The 15,487-nt window shown below is 41.2% G+C and overlaps 1 protein-coding gene across 1 annotated transcript in view; it reads right to left on the minus strand.

Annotated features, from left to right (window-relative positions):
• Window positions 1–1,069: 1,069 nt before the first annotated feature.
• The window catches only part of TMCC3 (transmembrane and coiled-coil domain family 3), an 83,820-nt gene continuing 69,402 nt past the window's right edge, over window positions 1,070–15,487 (minus strand). The window contains exons 3-4 of the mRNA XM_044280518.1: window positions 11,217–11,352; window positions 1,070–6,926 (exon numbers count right to left, since the gene is read on the minus strand). Of these exons, the coding sequence (XP_044136453.1) occupies window positions 6,624–6,926; window positions 11,217–11,352 (439 nt within the window). The 3' untranslated portion in view covers window positions 1,070–6,623. The remainder of the gene's footprint in view (window positions 6,927–11,216; window positions 11,353–15,487) is intronic.

Below are 15,487 nucleotides of genomic sequence, written 5' to 3' on the forward strand. Positions count from 1 at the left end.
GTTAAGGAAGCGGGAGCTATAGAGGTCACTGTTAAGGAAGCGGGAGCTATAGAGGTCACTGTTAAGGAAGCGGGAGCTATAGAGGTCACTGTTAAGGAAGCGGGAGCTATAGAGGTCACTGTTAAGGAAGCGGGAGCTATAGAGGTCACTGTTAAGGAAGCGGGAGCTATAGAGGTCACTGTTAAGGAAGCGGGAGCTATAGAGGTCACTGTTAAGGAAGCGGGAGCTATAGAGGTCACTGTTAAGTTTTTTGGTTTGGTTTTTTTTTTCAACAAAGGGGGAAAAACCACAAACATTTTATTTAACTATTTAGTGTTAAGTAAATATTTTTTTTATTCATAGAAATTTGTAGAAACAAAACATACAGGATCTACATGGAAATCACACATACATGTATACATATGTATAAGTCTTACTATCTGCATGAACACTATGAAACATATTTACACCTTCCTAGAAACGATAACAGTTCCCCATGCAAATGGGCAGTTGATTTTCTGAACTGAACAGTTCTTAAAGACATTGTCCAACCTTGACAACCCCTGTTCATGTGGAGGTTCCCATTGGGCAAGACTAGCTTTTATCACTTGTAGAGCTGGATGCTTAGGGCATATATTTCATACAGGTATTCTGCAGGTTAAATGAATATTACCCACACTCACTGAAGTGGGGTGTTCATGTAATGAGCAGAATGAGATATGCTCTTTGCAGTGTAGAAGAAGGTCCCTACTGCGGCAAACCATGGCCTAGCATAAAGAATATGAAAAAGGTTTATCCAAAAAACTACTCCTTTCAGCTAAGGGAGTGTTTTACATTTAAAGGGAACCTGTCACCAGGATTTTGTGTATAGAGCTGAGGACATGGGTTGCTAGATGGCCGCTAGCACATCCGCAATACCCAGTCCCCATAGCCCGAGATGAATCCTGTCCGTGAGAGGAGTCAGGGACAGGACTCATCTCAGGTTAATTTGCATATGTATTAAATAGTTATTTTTTTTTCACAATAAAAGCACAGAGAGCTATGGGGACTGGATATTGCGGATGTGCTAGCAGCCATCTAGCAACCCATGTCTCCAACTCTATACACAAAATCCCGGTGACAGGTTCCCTTTAACTTTACAGAACAATAACAGTTCACAAATATATATTATAAACAACCATGTATAGCACAAACGTGGACATGAAAGTTGCGCATTCAAGTAACAAATCACCCAAAACACATTCATGCTGGCTTCTTGTCATTGGCCATACAGAGACTATCATAGAATTGGCAACCACCACAAGTAATATATTCAATCCTACTTAAAACAGAGGAGCAAATGTATCTGCATGGCATTGGTTTACTTGTTATTATCAAGTATTTTTTTTTATTTTACTATAGATATATTATAGTATGTGGGCTTTTTAGGTATGTCGGTCATTGCCTTCCATTGGAAGCAATGGGAGACTGAGTCTGGTGTGGAATCAGCATACAAAAACTCATGTGAATGAGGCCTTAATCCTCCAAGTCACTGTAAGAAATATCAAATATATCCATGCTGAGCTTCAGCACAGAAAAAAGGAGATATTTAAATCTTGTATTTTAAAAAGATTTTTTTAAACTGCATCACTTTAATAAACTTAAAAACACACAAGAGAAGAAAATTATGAATATTTGTAAGAAACACATCAAACCAGTGCTTGCCCAGACGGATTTGTACTCTAGTCCTTAAAGGGGTATTCCCATCACAGACAATGGGGGCATATCGCTAGGATATGCCCCCATTGCGGGATAGGTGCAGGTCCCACCTGTGGAGCCCGTACCTACAATGAGAAAAGAGCGGGGAGAGTTGTGGCTGGAGGACCCCGGGTTTCCTAGTGTCCATCCACCACCAAGCGCTGCTCTCCTAATAGTGAATGGGAGCGCATCGCGCATGCGTGGCTCAGCTTCCATTTGTTTCTATGGGGCCGACGGAATTAGCCGAGCCAGCGCTCCACTACTTTCCCCGCTCCATTATCTGTGTCGGTGCGGGTCACAGAGGTGGGACCCCCACCTATTAGACAATGGGGGCATATTCTAGCGATATGCTTCCATTGTGTGTGATGCAAAACCCCTTTAATGTTGGTATAAAATCACAAAAATATAACAATGGCATTTAAACTGCGGTTCCCAGCACATCCTTCTGCAGTCCCTCCCTCACAAGACATGCTGATCACAGGAGTCCTGCATCTGGGAAGCCCTGCGATCAGCAGTTATCTACATGGTAACCACAAGGCCATGAATGCCTACTAAAATAATTCCACAATGTTCATGCATATCAATCAGCATCTGTGGCCCTTTAGGCGGGATTCACATAACTTTTTGCAGAGTTTTCGTTGCATGTTTTAAACAGCTTCTTTTGTGGTCAAAAATGCTGCGGCCAAATGATACTTAAAATAGAGACACTTCCATCAGCAAGGGAATGTTTTTAAACTCAATATTCATAGAAACATTATTTTTTTTTTTTAAGAATTTTAAATGATAAGCCCTTCTAACTAGATGGATAATCTATTGTCAGTTTAATGCTGCTGCTAGGAGCGGAAAAGATCTGATTGGCATGATAATAGTAGGTGAAGAATTTCTAGATGAAGAAATCCATTGTTCTAATGGTAGGCCTAGATAAAGATGCCCCAAGAAGAGGATTGCACTTATTAGTCACTCATCCAACTTCCCTCTCTAGTTAGTGATGGCGCAACAGAATTAAGTGGGACCATCTATTGTGCTAAAAGAGCAAGAAAAAAAAAAAAGACAGAAAACCATGTTTTTTGTTGTTGTTGTTAATATTTATATATAAATGATCATTTTTTATGAAAATGTCTCTTTAAAGGCATTTTTGTTTATACAGTTTTGGAGGGGTTTTGGCTGTAAAAAAAAAAAAAAAAAAAAAAAAGACACCATCAATATCTGAATGGTGGAGTCCAACACCCCTGCCGATTAGCAGTTTCAGGGTAGCTTTGGTGCTGGAATTATACAGCTCTGTCTTCTGTGCAGTGGACGGAGCTGGTAACTACAATGCGGTTTCCATTCATCTCAATGACTGCACCACTGCAGTTACCAGCTCCATCCACTGCACAATGGACAGATCTGTTTAGTTCCCCCCCCCAATAAGATATTCATGGCCTATCCTGTGGACAGGCCATTGGTATTAATTCTGGACTACTCCTTTAATGCTTTGAGCTACAAGGAGAGTCCATGTATGGAATGACTAGATTTGTGGTGGTCTAAAGACGATAACGGCTTTTTGGTAAAAATACATGGTGGACACACATTGTATATAACATGTCGAGTTTCTAACCCCACAACAGATGACCCCCTCAATAGAAAATATGAACAAGTAAGTAGTGAACAAGGCAAAATGGCCTTTATTTGTTTTAAGGGCATTTCCTGAAAAAGAGTCAGTAGCTTTAGTCCCATTATAACAATACAGTAGAGGTAATTGGACTGTTATGGCAGCAGAATCAAACTGGAGGCATCTCTAGTAAATGCTATCATATGTGTAGAGACACTTAGCAGCCTGCACAGCAGTAATATTGTAAATTGTGTTAGAAATACTACAAACCCTGTATACCCATACGTGCTTGTAAATGGGGATATTACCATTCACAAGACTACAACATCTCTCCAGCCAAAGAGGGAGAGGCAGAGAGTAGTCAGCATATGTAAGACTTGGATAAACTGTATAAAAAGCTAAGTTCTGTAACATAAGACTGAGCTGTTACAAAGGGTGCAAAAATCATTTGTATAAAGTGGGGACATTTTTAACCCTTGGCCAATTTGGTCCTTTTAAATGGTCTTTTTCTAGGATCCATTGCACCAAGCCAGAATAAACGGATAAATTATCTCGCTATAAAGTGTATCAAAATACAGAATATAGAAAATACACTTTCTTACTTTAAAAGTAAGCAATATGCATAAAAGTTACTGCAGAATGAAATTGCTCTGTTCACAGTTTAGAAATGTGCAATTAGTGACTTCCCAAAAAAAAAAAATTGTGAAAGTCTAATGTAATGCAAATCCTCAAGTTGAGTATGAAGAGGTCAAGCTGCAGCAGTGCAAATCCTTTGTGTAAACATGGCCGATATGGAAAATTAGTGTGTACTCGCACAGTGTGGTCATATCGCGTTTTTGCTCGTTCTTTGGCCGTGCGACCATCTTACACATTGGTGGCATATCGTTAGGATATGTCAACAACTTCAGATAGGTGCATGTCCCAGAGGTGAGACCCACACCCATCTCTAGAATGGGGTCCCCAATGTGAAGGTGCTTCTGTATGGGAACTCCCATATAGCTGATATGACAGGTGACTGTACTTATGCTCTCCATTCAATTCTATGGAAGTTCAGGAAATATCCTAGCCAGCTCTCTCTGCTTTTTCAGAGCACCCACAGAAGTGAATAGAGAACATGCTGTGCATGCACTCTCCCTCGCTTTGGGTGTGCCTTTCTAGAGGCAGGTGTACCTATCTGACATTGGTAGCATATCCTAGTGATATGCCACCAATGTGTAAGATGGACCAACCTCTAAGTAAATGCATTAATACTTAGGCCCTTTCACGCAGGCGCAATGTTATAAGGGAAAATAATAAAATGAATAGAACACCTAACCCAAACCCGAACTTCAGTGAATAAGTCCGGGTTTGGGTCTGGGTACCACATTCAGTTTTTTCTCACGCACATGCAAAACGCATTGCACTTGCACAGAAAAAACAGAACATCGGAACGCAATCACAGTAAAAACTGACTGCATTTGCGTGCCTACTCACACAGTTTTCACTGCAATGCATCCGAAGCAAATCAGGAAAGCCCGTGTGAAAGAGGCCCTAGTCATAAGCACATGCAACATTGCGATGTTACCCCATCACAAACAATAACCACAGTGACCACAATTGCTACTCAATCATGTCCAATACCACTGGTACCAACAAGTATGAGATTTGAGTCTTGGCCACCCACTTACCCTTTGTGTCTATTAACATTGGAGAAGACAATTAATAGAAATCCAGATTCATAAAATTGTGTTTAACTTGCTGCTCTAAAAGTTGTTGGCCCATCAGGGACACTGATGGTATAAGGTGTGGGTCCATATCTAGTATCTGCTCCTATGTCCAGAACCGGGCCCCCAAAGTGAACACAGAGTAGGCACTCTCCCACCGAAAATGGACAAGCACCCATAGAAATGAATGGAAAGCACGACCCACATGCGTAGTCTGCTCTCATTCACTTCAGGGGCACCATTCTAGAGATAGGAGTGGGACCCACACCAATCTGACATTGATGGCATATCATAGTGATGGGCCATCCCCTTTACCACCTAATCTAATTATTTTTCTCAGGCACTTCCAAGGCAGTATGGAAAATGGTAGTGAATTTTTGTTTCCTACAGTGATCAATATCTGTGATTGCAGTGTCTTAGATGAAACATTTTGCATGTGTGCTACCCATAATAGAAAAGATGAGGGAAGTACTAGAAAGGAGAGGAATACTCGTGAATATATGTCAAACCTGCTATAAATGAGGGTTAGCACTGCGGGCAGGCCATATACACCACAGAACTACCATATCTGCTTGCGGTATAATTTTCTTAGATGTCACTACGTAGTTTGTCCAGTTACAGTATCATTGACTCTGTGAACATTCATGCATTTCCTAATAAATTACTACCGATCTGTGTGTTATGTGCAGCAGTCTAACACTAAGAGATGATGACCACAAGATGCTTAGCAGTGTAGCAACAGAAAAATGCATGAATTTCTGTGATGCTGACCATTCATACTATTCATGCATGGTAGATATGTGGCTGAAATTACTGCAACTGAAAATGACTTTCATACAAGTCATTCTGAATCTGCCATGTGTGAATATACCCTTACAGCAGTTCTGGTGCAAGTGTGCGGCCTGCAGGCAACAGATGGGTAGAACTGTGAAGAATGTCGTCAAGAAGACCTGCGTGCCATATGATGGCGCACAGTCACATATTACTGAGATTTAAGCCAAAGTGTCTCAAATCCGTAAAGATAGCCTTACCCTTTCTGTGGTACCTTAATTTTGCTTCACGCAATCAAACTAAATGCTAAAAAAAAAACTAAAACTAATTCTTAAGATCCACTCATTGACATTACTGACAAAAACCTAAGTTGGATGTTTTTTTTTTTACAGTGTATAGTTTTTGGGAATCCTCTCTGTGTCAATTCAACAGCTAAACACAAACTTTTAAAACACCACATTTGAAAAGAACGCAATCATATGTACAACAAAACTCCATTAGGTTTACTCTCGAGTTTGATAAGACGCAGAGATCTAAATTATGAAAATCACCAAAAACAACTTTGGTAGTCCATGTGCATCCAGACAACAGCTTTGATAATGAAGATGTTGGGGAGACTTTTCTCATTCCCAATACCAGATTCCCCTTCCGGAACTGTCACTTTAAGAAAGGAAATCCAGATATGAACGTTTAAGGCAAAATTTGAAAGTGCGCATGCCAAAATTAGTTTAAGAAAAAAATAAAAAATAAATCAAATGGTAAAATTGTTTGGAAACTGGCAAAAATGTCCACATAGCCAATTTGTAATGCAAGGAAATAATGGTGCACACAAGTATGAGCATTCATCTCGGTAGGATGATCCGTTCAAGGGCACATCCTATGTGATCCCAGTTTTTATAAAGAATTGCAAAAAATGTCACTGCAAAAAAAGTGCATAAAATGTGGAAACGGCTCTTCATCATTGGAGCTGTAAACTTTGCAATGGTTGACACACACACCAGGACAACAGTGATTAAGGCCAAGAGTATGTTTATGCACTTCCCCAGGAGGATTTTGGCGTTCACAGATTCAGACTGTACAGATAGCTGCTCCTGCTGGTGAAGCTCCAATTTAGATACTCGAGTCTGACAGGATTCCAAAGCCTCCTAAGAAAGAGACAGGAAAAATACAATGAATGCATATACTACTAAAAAGTATCAAGAATTCTTGCCTCTAAGCTTTTACATCCCAGTATCTGGATATAGCAGTAAATATTAACTCCCACCCCAGAACAGAGACAGGAGACATAGAAAGTTTATTTACAGCCTCTGATATGGTATAGGACTCTTGTACATTTAAAGGGGATCTCAGAGATTATAGCCCTTTTTACTATTGCCAGGTGGGATGCAGAGATAAAAAAATATATGACTGACCTGTCACCGGTGTTCAGGTTCCAGATCCAAGCTCCCTTCTACAACACTGGTGGTGACAGGTCTTTTTTTTATTTTTATTTCTGTATCCTACCTGGCAATATCAAAAGGGATTCCCGGTCTTGAGGACGCTTTTTAACTACAGCTTTATACGTAAATAAAGAAAATATTTAGAGTGGAAATATGCTGTGAGAATATACAGCTTCCGAGAAAATAGTGTGGCAGCTAATAAGGTATTTCTACGATTTAGGGTCTATTCACACGTCCGTGTGTGTTTTGCGGATCCGCAAAACACGGACATCAGCTATGTGCGTTCCGCATTTTGCAGACCGCACATCGCTGGCACTTAATAAAAAAATGCCTAAAAAAGGCTGGCACTTTTTTCTATATTGCGCAAGCAAGTCTATTACTGATTGATTGCAAGGCGGTCATACCCATGGAAACGAGCAGTGTATAATGTGATGGAAAAATAAACCAAGCCAGCAAAGGAAGCAATATGGATAATCACAATACATTAGTAAGAGCCTTGTATTAACTTTCTCTACATAATAAATGGATGCGGACAGCACACACATAACATTTGTGTGCTGTCCACATAGAAATGAATGGGTCTGCAAAAAATGCAAACCGAAAATACGTTTGTGTGCATGAGGACTAAGTGTGTATACATATGTACATAGCTCTCAGTCACTAAAGTCTTAAAGGGCTGTCTTACTTCAGCAAGTGGCATTTATCATGTAGAGAAAGTTAATACAAGGCACTTATGTATTGTGATTGTCCATATTGCCTCCTTTGCTGGCTTGGTTCATTTTTTTCTATCACATTATACACAGCTCGTTTCCATGGTTACAACCACCCTGTAATCCAGCAGTGGTTGTCGTGCTTGCACACAATAGGAAAAAGTGCCGGCCTCTCTGGTGACCAGGACCGTGGGAGCTCACTTAGGCTGGTGATTTTTTCTATAGTGTGCAAGCACAGCCATGCTGCTGGACTGCAGGGTGGTCGTAACCATGGATACTTTCTCTCCATCATAAATGCTATTTGCTGAAGTGGCAAAACCCCTTTAAGGAGGCTGCAGCACTCCGTGAGCTCATTGGTGTCATCGTATACAGTATATTGGTCACATGGCCTAGGCACAGCTCAGTTGCACTGAAGTGAATGGCTGAGCTGTAATACCAAGCACTGCCACTATACAATGTACGCTGCTGTGCTTGGAAAGCTGTGAGGAGGCCGCAGCACTCACTGGAGCTCCTGTGAGCGCAGTGGCCTCTTCAAACAGCTGATAAGTGAGGGTGTCCAGTCAAACTACTGCTGATCTCATATTGATGACCTATCCGGAGCATAGGCCATCAATATCAAATTCCTGGATTCCCTTTAATGAATGAACATGTTTCCTTTAAGTGAGGTCAAGCTGCTTTTGCTTCACTCGGTGACCTCAAAGGTACCTGAAGATAATGCAGCTATTTTATAGATACTTTATTCGCATCAAAGTTTTGGTAAATGTTCTGTTTTTCTGCACCCAGAAGAGAGAAGGTATCCTAGGCCAAAGAAAACCTACAGGAAAGCTATAACAAATGTGAAACTACATGTGGTATACAACTGCATATATGGAAAATCGCTGAAATCATTATGTGCTATAGATGTTTATTTTTTTTTATTAGTCTTACAGTGCAAAGAATGCATGCTGCTTTCTACAGGCAATTGGGTTTACAGTGGGATTACATATTCTGGTTCTATACTGCTACAACACTTTATATGCTCTGCCTGAGGAGGTGGTGATGGTGAGTACAATAAAGGAATTCAAGAGGGGCCTGGATGTATTTCTGGAGTGTAATAATATTACAGGTTATAGCTACTAGAGAGGGGTCGTTGATCCAGGGAGTTAGTCTGATTGCCTGATTGGAGTCGGGAGGAATTTTTTATTCCCCTAAAGTGGGAAAATTGGCTTCTACCTCACAGTTTTTTTTTTGCCTTCCTCTGGATCAACTTGCAGGATAACAGGCCAAACTAAATGGACAAATGTCTTTTTTCGGCCTTATGTACTATGTTACTATATACAGTCAGGTCCATAAATATTGGGACATGGACTCAATTCTAACATTTTTAATTTGAGGGTATTTACATAATCATCAAATCAGGTGAACGGTGTAGGAATTACAACAGTTTGCATATGTGCCTCCAACTTGTTAAGGAACCAAAAGTAATGGGACAATTGGCTTCTCAGCTGTTCCATGGCCAGGTGTGTGTTATTCCCTCATTATCCCAATTACAGTGAGCAGATAAAAGGTCCAGAGTTTATTTCAAGTGTGCTTTTTGCATTTAGAATCTGTTGCTGTCAACTCTCATGATGAGATCCAAAGAGCGGTCACTATTAGTGAAGCAAGCCATCATTAGGTTGGAAAAACTAAACAAACCCATCAGAGAGATAGCAAAAACATTAGGTGTGGCCAAAACAACAGTTTGGAACATTCTTAAAAAGAAGCAACGCATTGGTGAGCTCAGCACCACCAAAATACTCAGAAGACCACGGAAAACAACTGTGGTGGATGACCGAAGAATTATTTCCCTGGTGAAGAAAACACCCTTCACAACAGTTGGCCAGATCAAAAACACTCTCCAGGAGGTAGGTGTATGTGTGTTAAAATCAACAATCAAGAGTGAATCACCAGAGTGAATACAGAGGGTTCACCACAAGATGTAAACCATTGCTGAGCCTCAAAAACAGGAAGGCCAGATTAGAGTTTGCCAAACGACATCTAATAAAGCCTTCACAGTTCTGCAACATCCTATGGACAGATGAGACCAAGATCAACTTGTACCAGAGTGATGGGAAGAGAAGAGTATGGAGAAGGAAAGCATACCACCTCATCAGTGAAGCATGGTGGTGGTAGTGTCATGGCGTGGATATGCATGGCTGCCAATGGAACTGGTTCTCTTGTCTTTATTGATGATGTGACTGCTGACAAAAGCAGCAGGATGAATTCTGAAGTGTTTCGGGCAATATTATCTGCTCATATTCAGCCAAATGCTTCAGAACTCATTGGCCCAAAGCATACTGCAAAAGCAATCAAAGAGTTTTTTAAGGGAAACAAGTGGAATGTTATGCCATGGCCAAGTCAATCACCGGACCTGAATCCGATTGAGCGTGCATTTCACTTGCTGAAGACAAAACCGAAGGGAAAATGCCCCAAGAACAAGCAGGAACTGAAGACAGTTGCAGCATCTGGTGATGTCTATGCGTCCCAGACTTCAGGCTGTAATTGACTGCGAAGGATTTGCAACCAAGTATTAAAAAGTGAAAGTTTGATTTATGATTATTATTCTGTCCCATTACTTTTGGTCCCTTAACAAGTGGGAAGCACATATGTAAACTGTTGTTATTCCTACACAGTTCACCTGATTTGGATGTAAATACCCTCAAATTAAGGCCGAATGAACACGGATCCTGATCAGTGATGTCATCACAAACATAGACGTTTTATAAAACAGGCCTAACAGCTATATGTTATGTGGAGATGCAAGGCAACTAATCGCTAGCAACCACTCTGATTTATCAGGTCTTAAAATAATGTTCAGCCTGCGCTAATTAAGGCTAGAGGAGGGGCAAGGGTGTAGAAAAACATTCAAGCCATGCTTTTCTCAGTCTTGTACTGCCATATTAATTTAATTTTTGTAAAAATGTGTTTAGGAACATAACCTCTGCTGTCCAGTTTCACTAAGAATCCAGACAATGCTGAGAAATTGCCTGTACTTACCTTGCAGATCCAGCACTGCCACTCTGTTTCTTCCGGCTAGGCAGTGATGTTTGGTGGTGTGACGCCACCTATGCAGCCAAGTAAAACAGCCCAGCCAGGAGAAACAGCAGGCTATTGCCCAATCATGTCAGGTTTCTTACTAAAACTGGATTACCCATTTAACTGCATATTCTTCTAGTACAGACAAGCGTATTGCATTTGCCTGACCCTTTTACAGCAATAGATTAAAGGGAACCTGTCATCAACATTGTGAGACTGTAATGCATTGTACCTGAATATCCCTGGATCTTTCATAAGCCTGGTAGGCAACCTTTTCTTCAATGCTCGCCAGATCCTGCTTCAAGTTGGTGGTCTCATGCTGGTGGAGGTCAGTCAGATCATTCAGTTGGTCTTCAAGCCTTTCAAACCTAAAAAATGAATGCAGGTGGATTAAAAGCTAAAACAGACTTCACAATATTTGAAAAGATTTTTCTCACATATAACAGTCTACTCAAGGAGGCTGCCACTTAAAAAGGTTGTCCCTAGAATGACATGAGAATGGAGGTCCCGAAGTGGCAGTCAAGCATGCGGCTGCTCCTTTCAAACTTTGTGGGACTGACGGAGATAGACAGTGCTCAGCCCCATTCAAGTGGGGGGACACAGGATATTCCTTCTTGTGATCCTGCGGATAGGTGATGTGTTGCTCTTGGGGCAGCCAATGTAAGGCCCCCTTCACACGGGCGTTGCGGGTGAGGGCCGGATACGATGCAGGTGCGTTCAGGGAAAATCATGCGAGTAAGCACACGATTTCAGTCAGTTTTGACTGCGATTGCGTTCCGTTTTTTCCACATGAGTGCAATGCGTTTTGAGAAAAAACTGAATGTGGTACCCAGACCCGAACTCGGACATTTTCAATGAAATTCGGGTTTGGTGTTCTGTAGATTTTATTATTTTCCATTATAACATGGTTATAATGGAAAAAATTTGCATTCTTTAATACAGAATGCTAAGCATAATGTCAATTGAGGGTTAAAAAATAATAAAAACATAACTCACCTCATCCACTTGCGCAGCCAGGATCCTCTTCTTTGTTCTTCTTGAAGGACCTGCAAAAGGACCTTCGCTGACATCATCGCGCTGACGTCAGTGAAGGTCCTTTTGCAGGTCCTTTAAGAAGAACAAAGAGGAGAAGCCTTGCTGTCCGATCAAGTGGATGAGGTGAGTTATGTTTTTATTATTTTTTAACTCTCAATTGACTTAGCATTTTAGCATAATACTCTGTATTAAATAATGCTATTATTTTCCATTATGACCATGTTATAATGGAAAATAATAAAGTAAATGGGGTCTCAAGTCATACATCCCTCGTCTCCTTAGCAACCATGCGTGAAAATCGCACCGCATCCGCACTTGCTTGCGGATGCGATTTTCACGCAGCCCCATTCATTTCTATGGGGCCTGTGTTGCGTGAAAAACGCAGAATATAGAACATGCTGCGATTTTCACGCAACGCACGTGATGCTCATTGCTCATGTACACAGCCCCATTGAAGTTAATGGGTCAGGATTTAGTGTGGGTGCTATGCGTTCACCTCATGCATTGCACCCGCACAGAATACTCACCTGTGTGAAAGGGGCCTAAGGGTGTTTTCCAGGATTTGGAGATTGATGGCCAGCCAGATCGATGGGTATGAAACACCCCTGCTGACCAGCTATTCCCAACTAGCTCTAGTACTACACAGCACCATCCACAGTGTACTGGACGGAGCTGGTTACTGCAGTGCTGATCCCATTCACTTTGATAGGATCAGTGCTGCAGTAACCAGCTCTGTTCACTACACAGTGGACAGAGCGGTGTAATTTTGGCTCCGGAGCTACTGGAGAATAGATTATCGATAGGGGTGTGAGGAATCCGATATTGATGACTTATTCACACAATAAGGGCTCATTCACACAATGGTATAGTCGCCATGTCGGTCTTGTGGACCACAAACAGCGGATCCGCAATATACACCCACTGACTTGAATGGGTCTACGATCTGCAAGATACAGAAGAAAATAGGACATGTCCTATCTTTTGTGGAGCGGAGGCATGGATCAGAAGCTCATGGAGAGACTCTGAAGCTCTTCCATGGGTTTTTGGGTCCATGTCTCTGCACAGCTAAAGATAGGACATATCCTATTTTTTTGCCATACTTTGCAGAACGCGGACCCATTCAAGTCAATGGGTCCGCATCCAAAGCACGGATTTGTGGTCCGCAACACAGGCACAGTGACCATACGGTAAGGTGAATGAGCCCTAAATAGTAAAACCCTGGACAACCCCTTTAAAATATTCTCAATGAAACATCAAGAAATGGAATATTCCTTCCAAGGTATGCACAACAGGCTATTACAATAATGTACAAATGTAACAATAGATCTAGAAGTGACTACATCTGCAGATTATACTAAACATAATGGAATTAGTAGCATTAAAAACATTAGAAAAACCTACACGTTTCAAGCGTGAAAACTGCTCTTAGTCGTGGTCAGACCATCATGCACACGACCGTAGAACACAGATACTGGCCATGTGCGTTCTGCATTTTGCGGAATGAAACGTCCTGCCCTCTATAGAACAGTCCTATCCTTGTAGATGAAAAGCACAAGAATAGGACATGTTCCATCTTTTTGCTGGGCCACGGAATGGACATATGGATGAAGACAGCACATGTGCTGTCCGCATCTTTTGCGGCCCCATTGAAGTGAATGGGTCCACATCCGATCTGCACAAAATGGTGATTGGATGCGGAAAAGATATACAGTCATGTGACAAATAAAGGAATTTTATGGATCTGTGCTGGGAACATACACCTTTTTACACTGGACTTTATCAGGTGGTCAGCCCTGCTTTCAGTTCTGTGCACAAAGACGAAGTAGGAATAAAGAAGCAATGGACTAGGGAGAGCCGTCCCTCATATTTTCAATTTTTTTTTTGGGGTTTACACTCCAAAAAGGAAGCAATAAAAACTACAGCTCTCCCTGCAAAAAATGAGCGATGATTATGGCGATGCAAAGGAACAAAAAAATGTTTTCCCCAAAAAGTTTTTTTCAGTATTAAAACACAAAAAAACTATATAAATGTGGCATCAATGTAATCATACTGACCTAGAGAATTAATTACTGTAGAAGGAAACATAGTAAAAATGAAACCCATAAATCTGCATTTCTTTTCCCCAATTTCAGCAAAGTGCGGACCCATTAATTTTCTATGGGGACAGAATGGATGTGGACAGCACACAGTGTGCTGTCCGCATCCGCATTTGCGGAGTGCTGCCCTACTCTTCGGGTCCGCAGCTCTGCAAAAGATAGAACATGTCCTATTCTTGTCCACAGCTTGCGGACAAGAATAGGCATTTCTATAGGGGTGCCGGGCGGATGTGTTGCGGATCCGTTTTTTGCGGGTCCGCAACACACCACAGACGTGTAAATGGAGCCTAAGACTGATCATGTACTGGTATTATGCTAATGAGGTGATAGGGCCGGGCATCCTCACTCTTCTGATACCTGGCCCTGAAATCTTGCATGTGCCAGAGAGAGAATACAATCTGCACACGCATAGCTGATCTTAGGTTAAATGAGCTATAAATGTGCATATGACGAATCCAATTCTAGTTTTCTATGAATGGAGTTAAGAAATAAAAGAAATACAGAAGTGCCTCTTTAAAGAGGACCTGTCTCCTCTTCTGATATGTCCGTTTTAATAGCTACTAGCATTTTGCATCTAATATTATGAATCTTTGTTGTTCCATTCCTTTATTATTCCTGCTAGAAGTTATAAATGTATTACTAGCAGACTGCAATGAAGGTCCAGATGGGGTGTGTCCCTGCATAGTCTCATAATATCCAATCAGCGACCCATCCCCAACTGGTAACATCCATCTGGACCTACATTGCAAACTGCTAGCAAGTCATTCATAACTTCTAGCAGGAATAATAAAGGAATGGCACATCAGAGAGTCATAAGAATAGATGCCCCAGAATTGTTATTACATGTGGAATGTAACCAGTTACAAAAACAGACATGTCATGTAATATACACCACAAGGGATCTGAAAGCACACAAGATGCACATGCAGTGTGGTGATCACAAAGTGCATAGACAGTAAAGCATTTTGCAGGACACTCGTTTTCAGGAATTACGCCTCTGCACAGGATATACAGGCCGATTGCTGAAACATTAGGAGTTTATATTTAATAGAAAACATTTAGAAGGAAATCTTTAAAGGAAATAAACTCTTGGCTCTGAATCGGAAACCCTTTTCCAGAATATGGAATGTATTATTTAATACTCAATTACTTTACTGTACTGACGGGATACAAAAATGAAACGTTATTATCAGTACAGAAATTGTTTCATCCCAAGATGGCTTGCTTTATAGGCTGATTTAGCTTTCTTGTAACTAATGGACAGAGAAGGGGCGTTCACACTCCTCAATGTCAGTTACCTCCGGCCATTTACATCCATCAATTCCAGAGACCATCCTGTTATACCCACAATTAAAGATAATTAGAAATCTTA

Source organism: Bufo gargarizans, chromosome 2 (assembly GCF_014858855.1).
Source record: "Bufo gargarizans isolate SCDJY-AF-19 chromosome 2, ASM1485885v1, whole genome shotgun sequence".
Taxonomy (NCBI): Eukaryota; Metazoa; Chordata; class Amphibia; order Anura; family Bufonidae; genus Bufo; species Bufo gargarizans.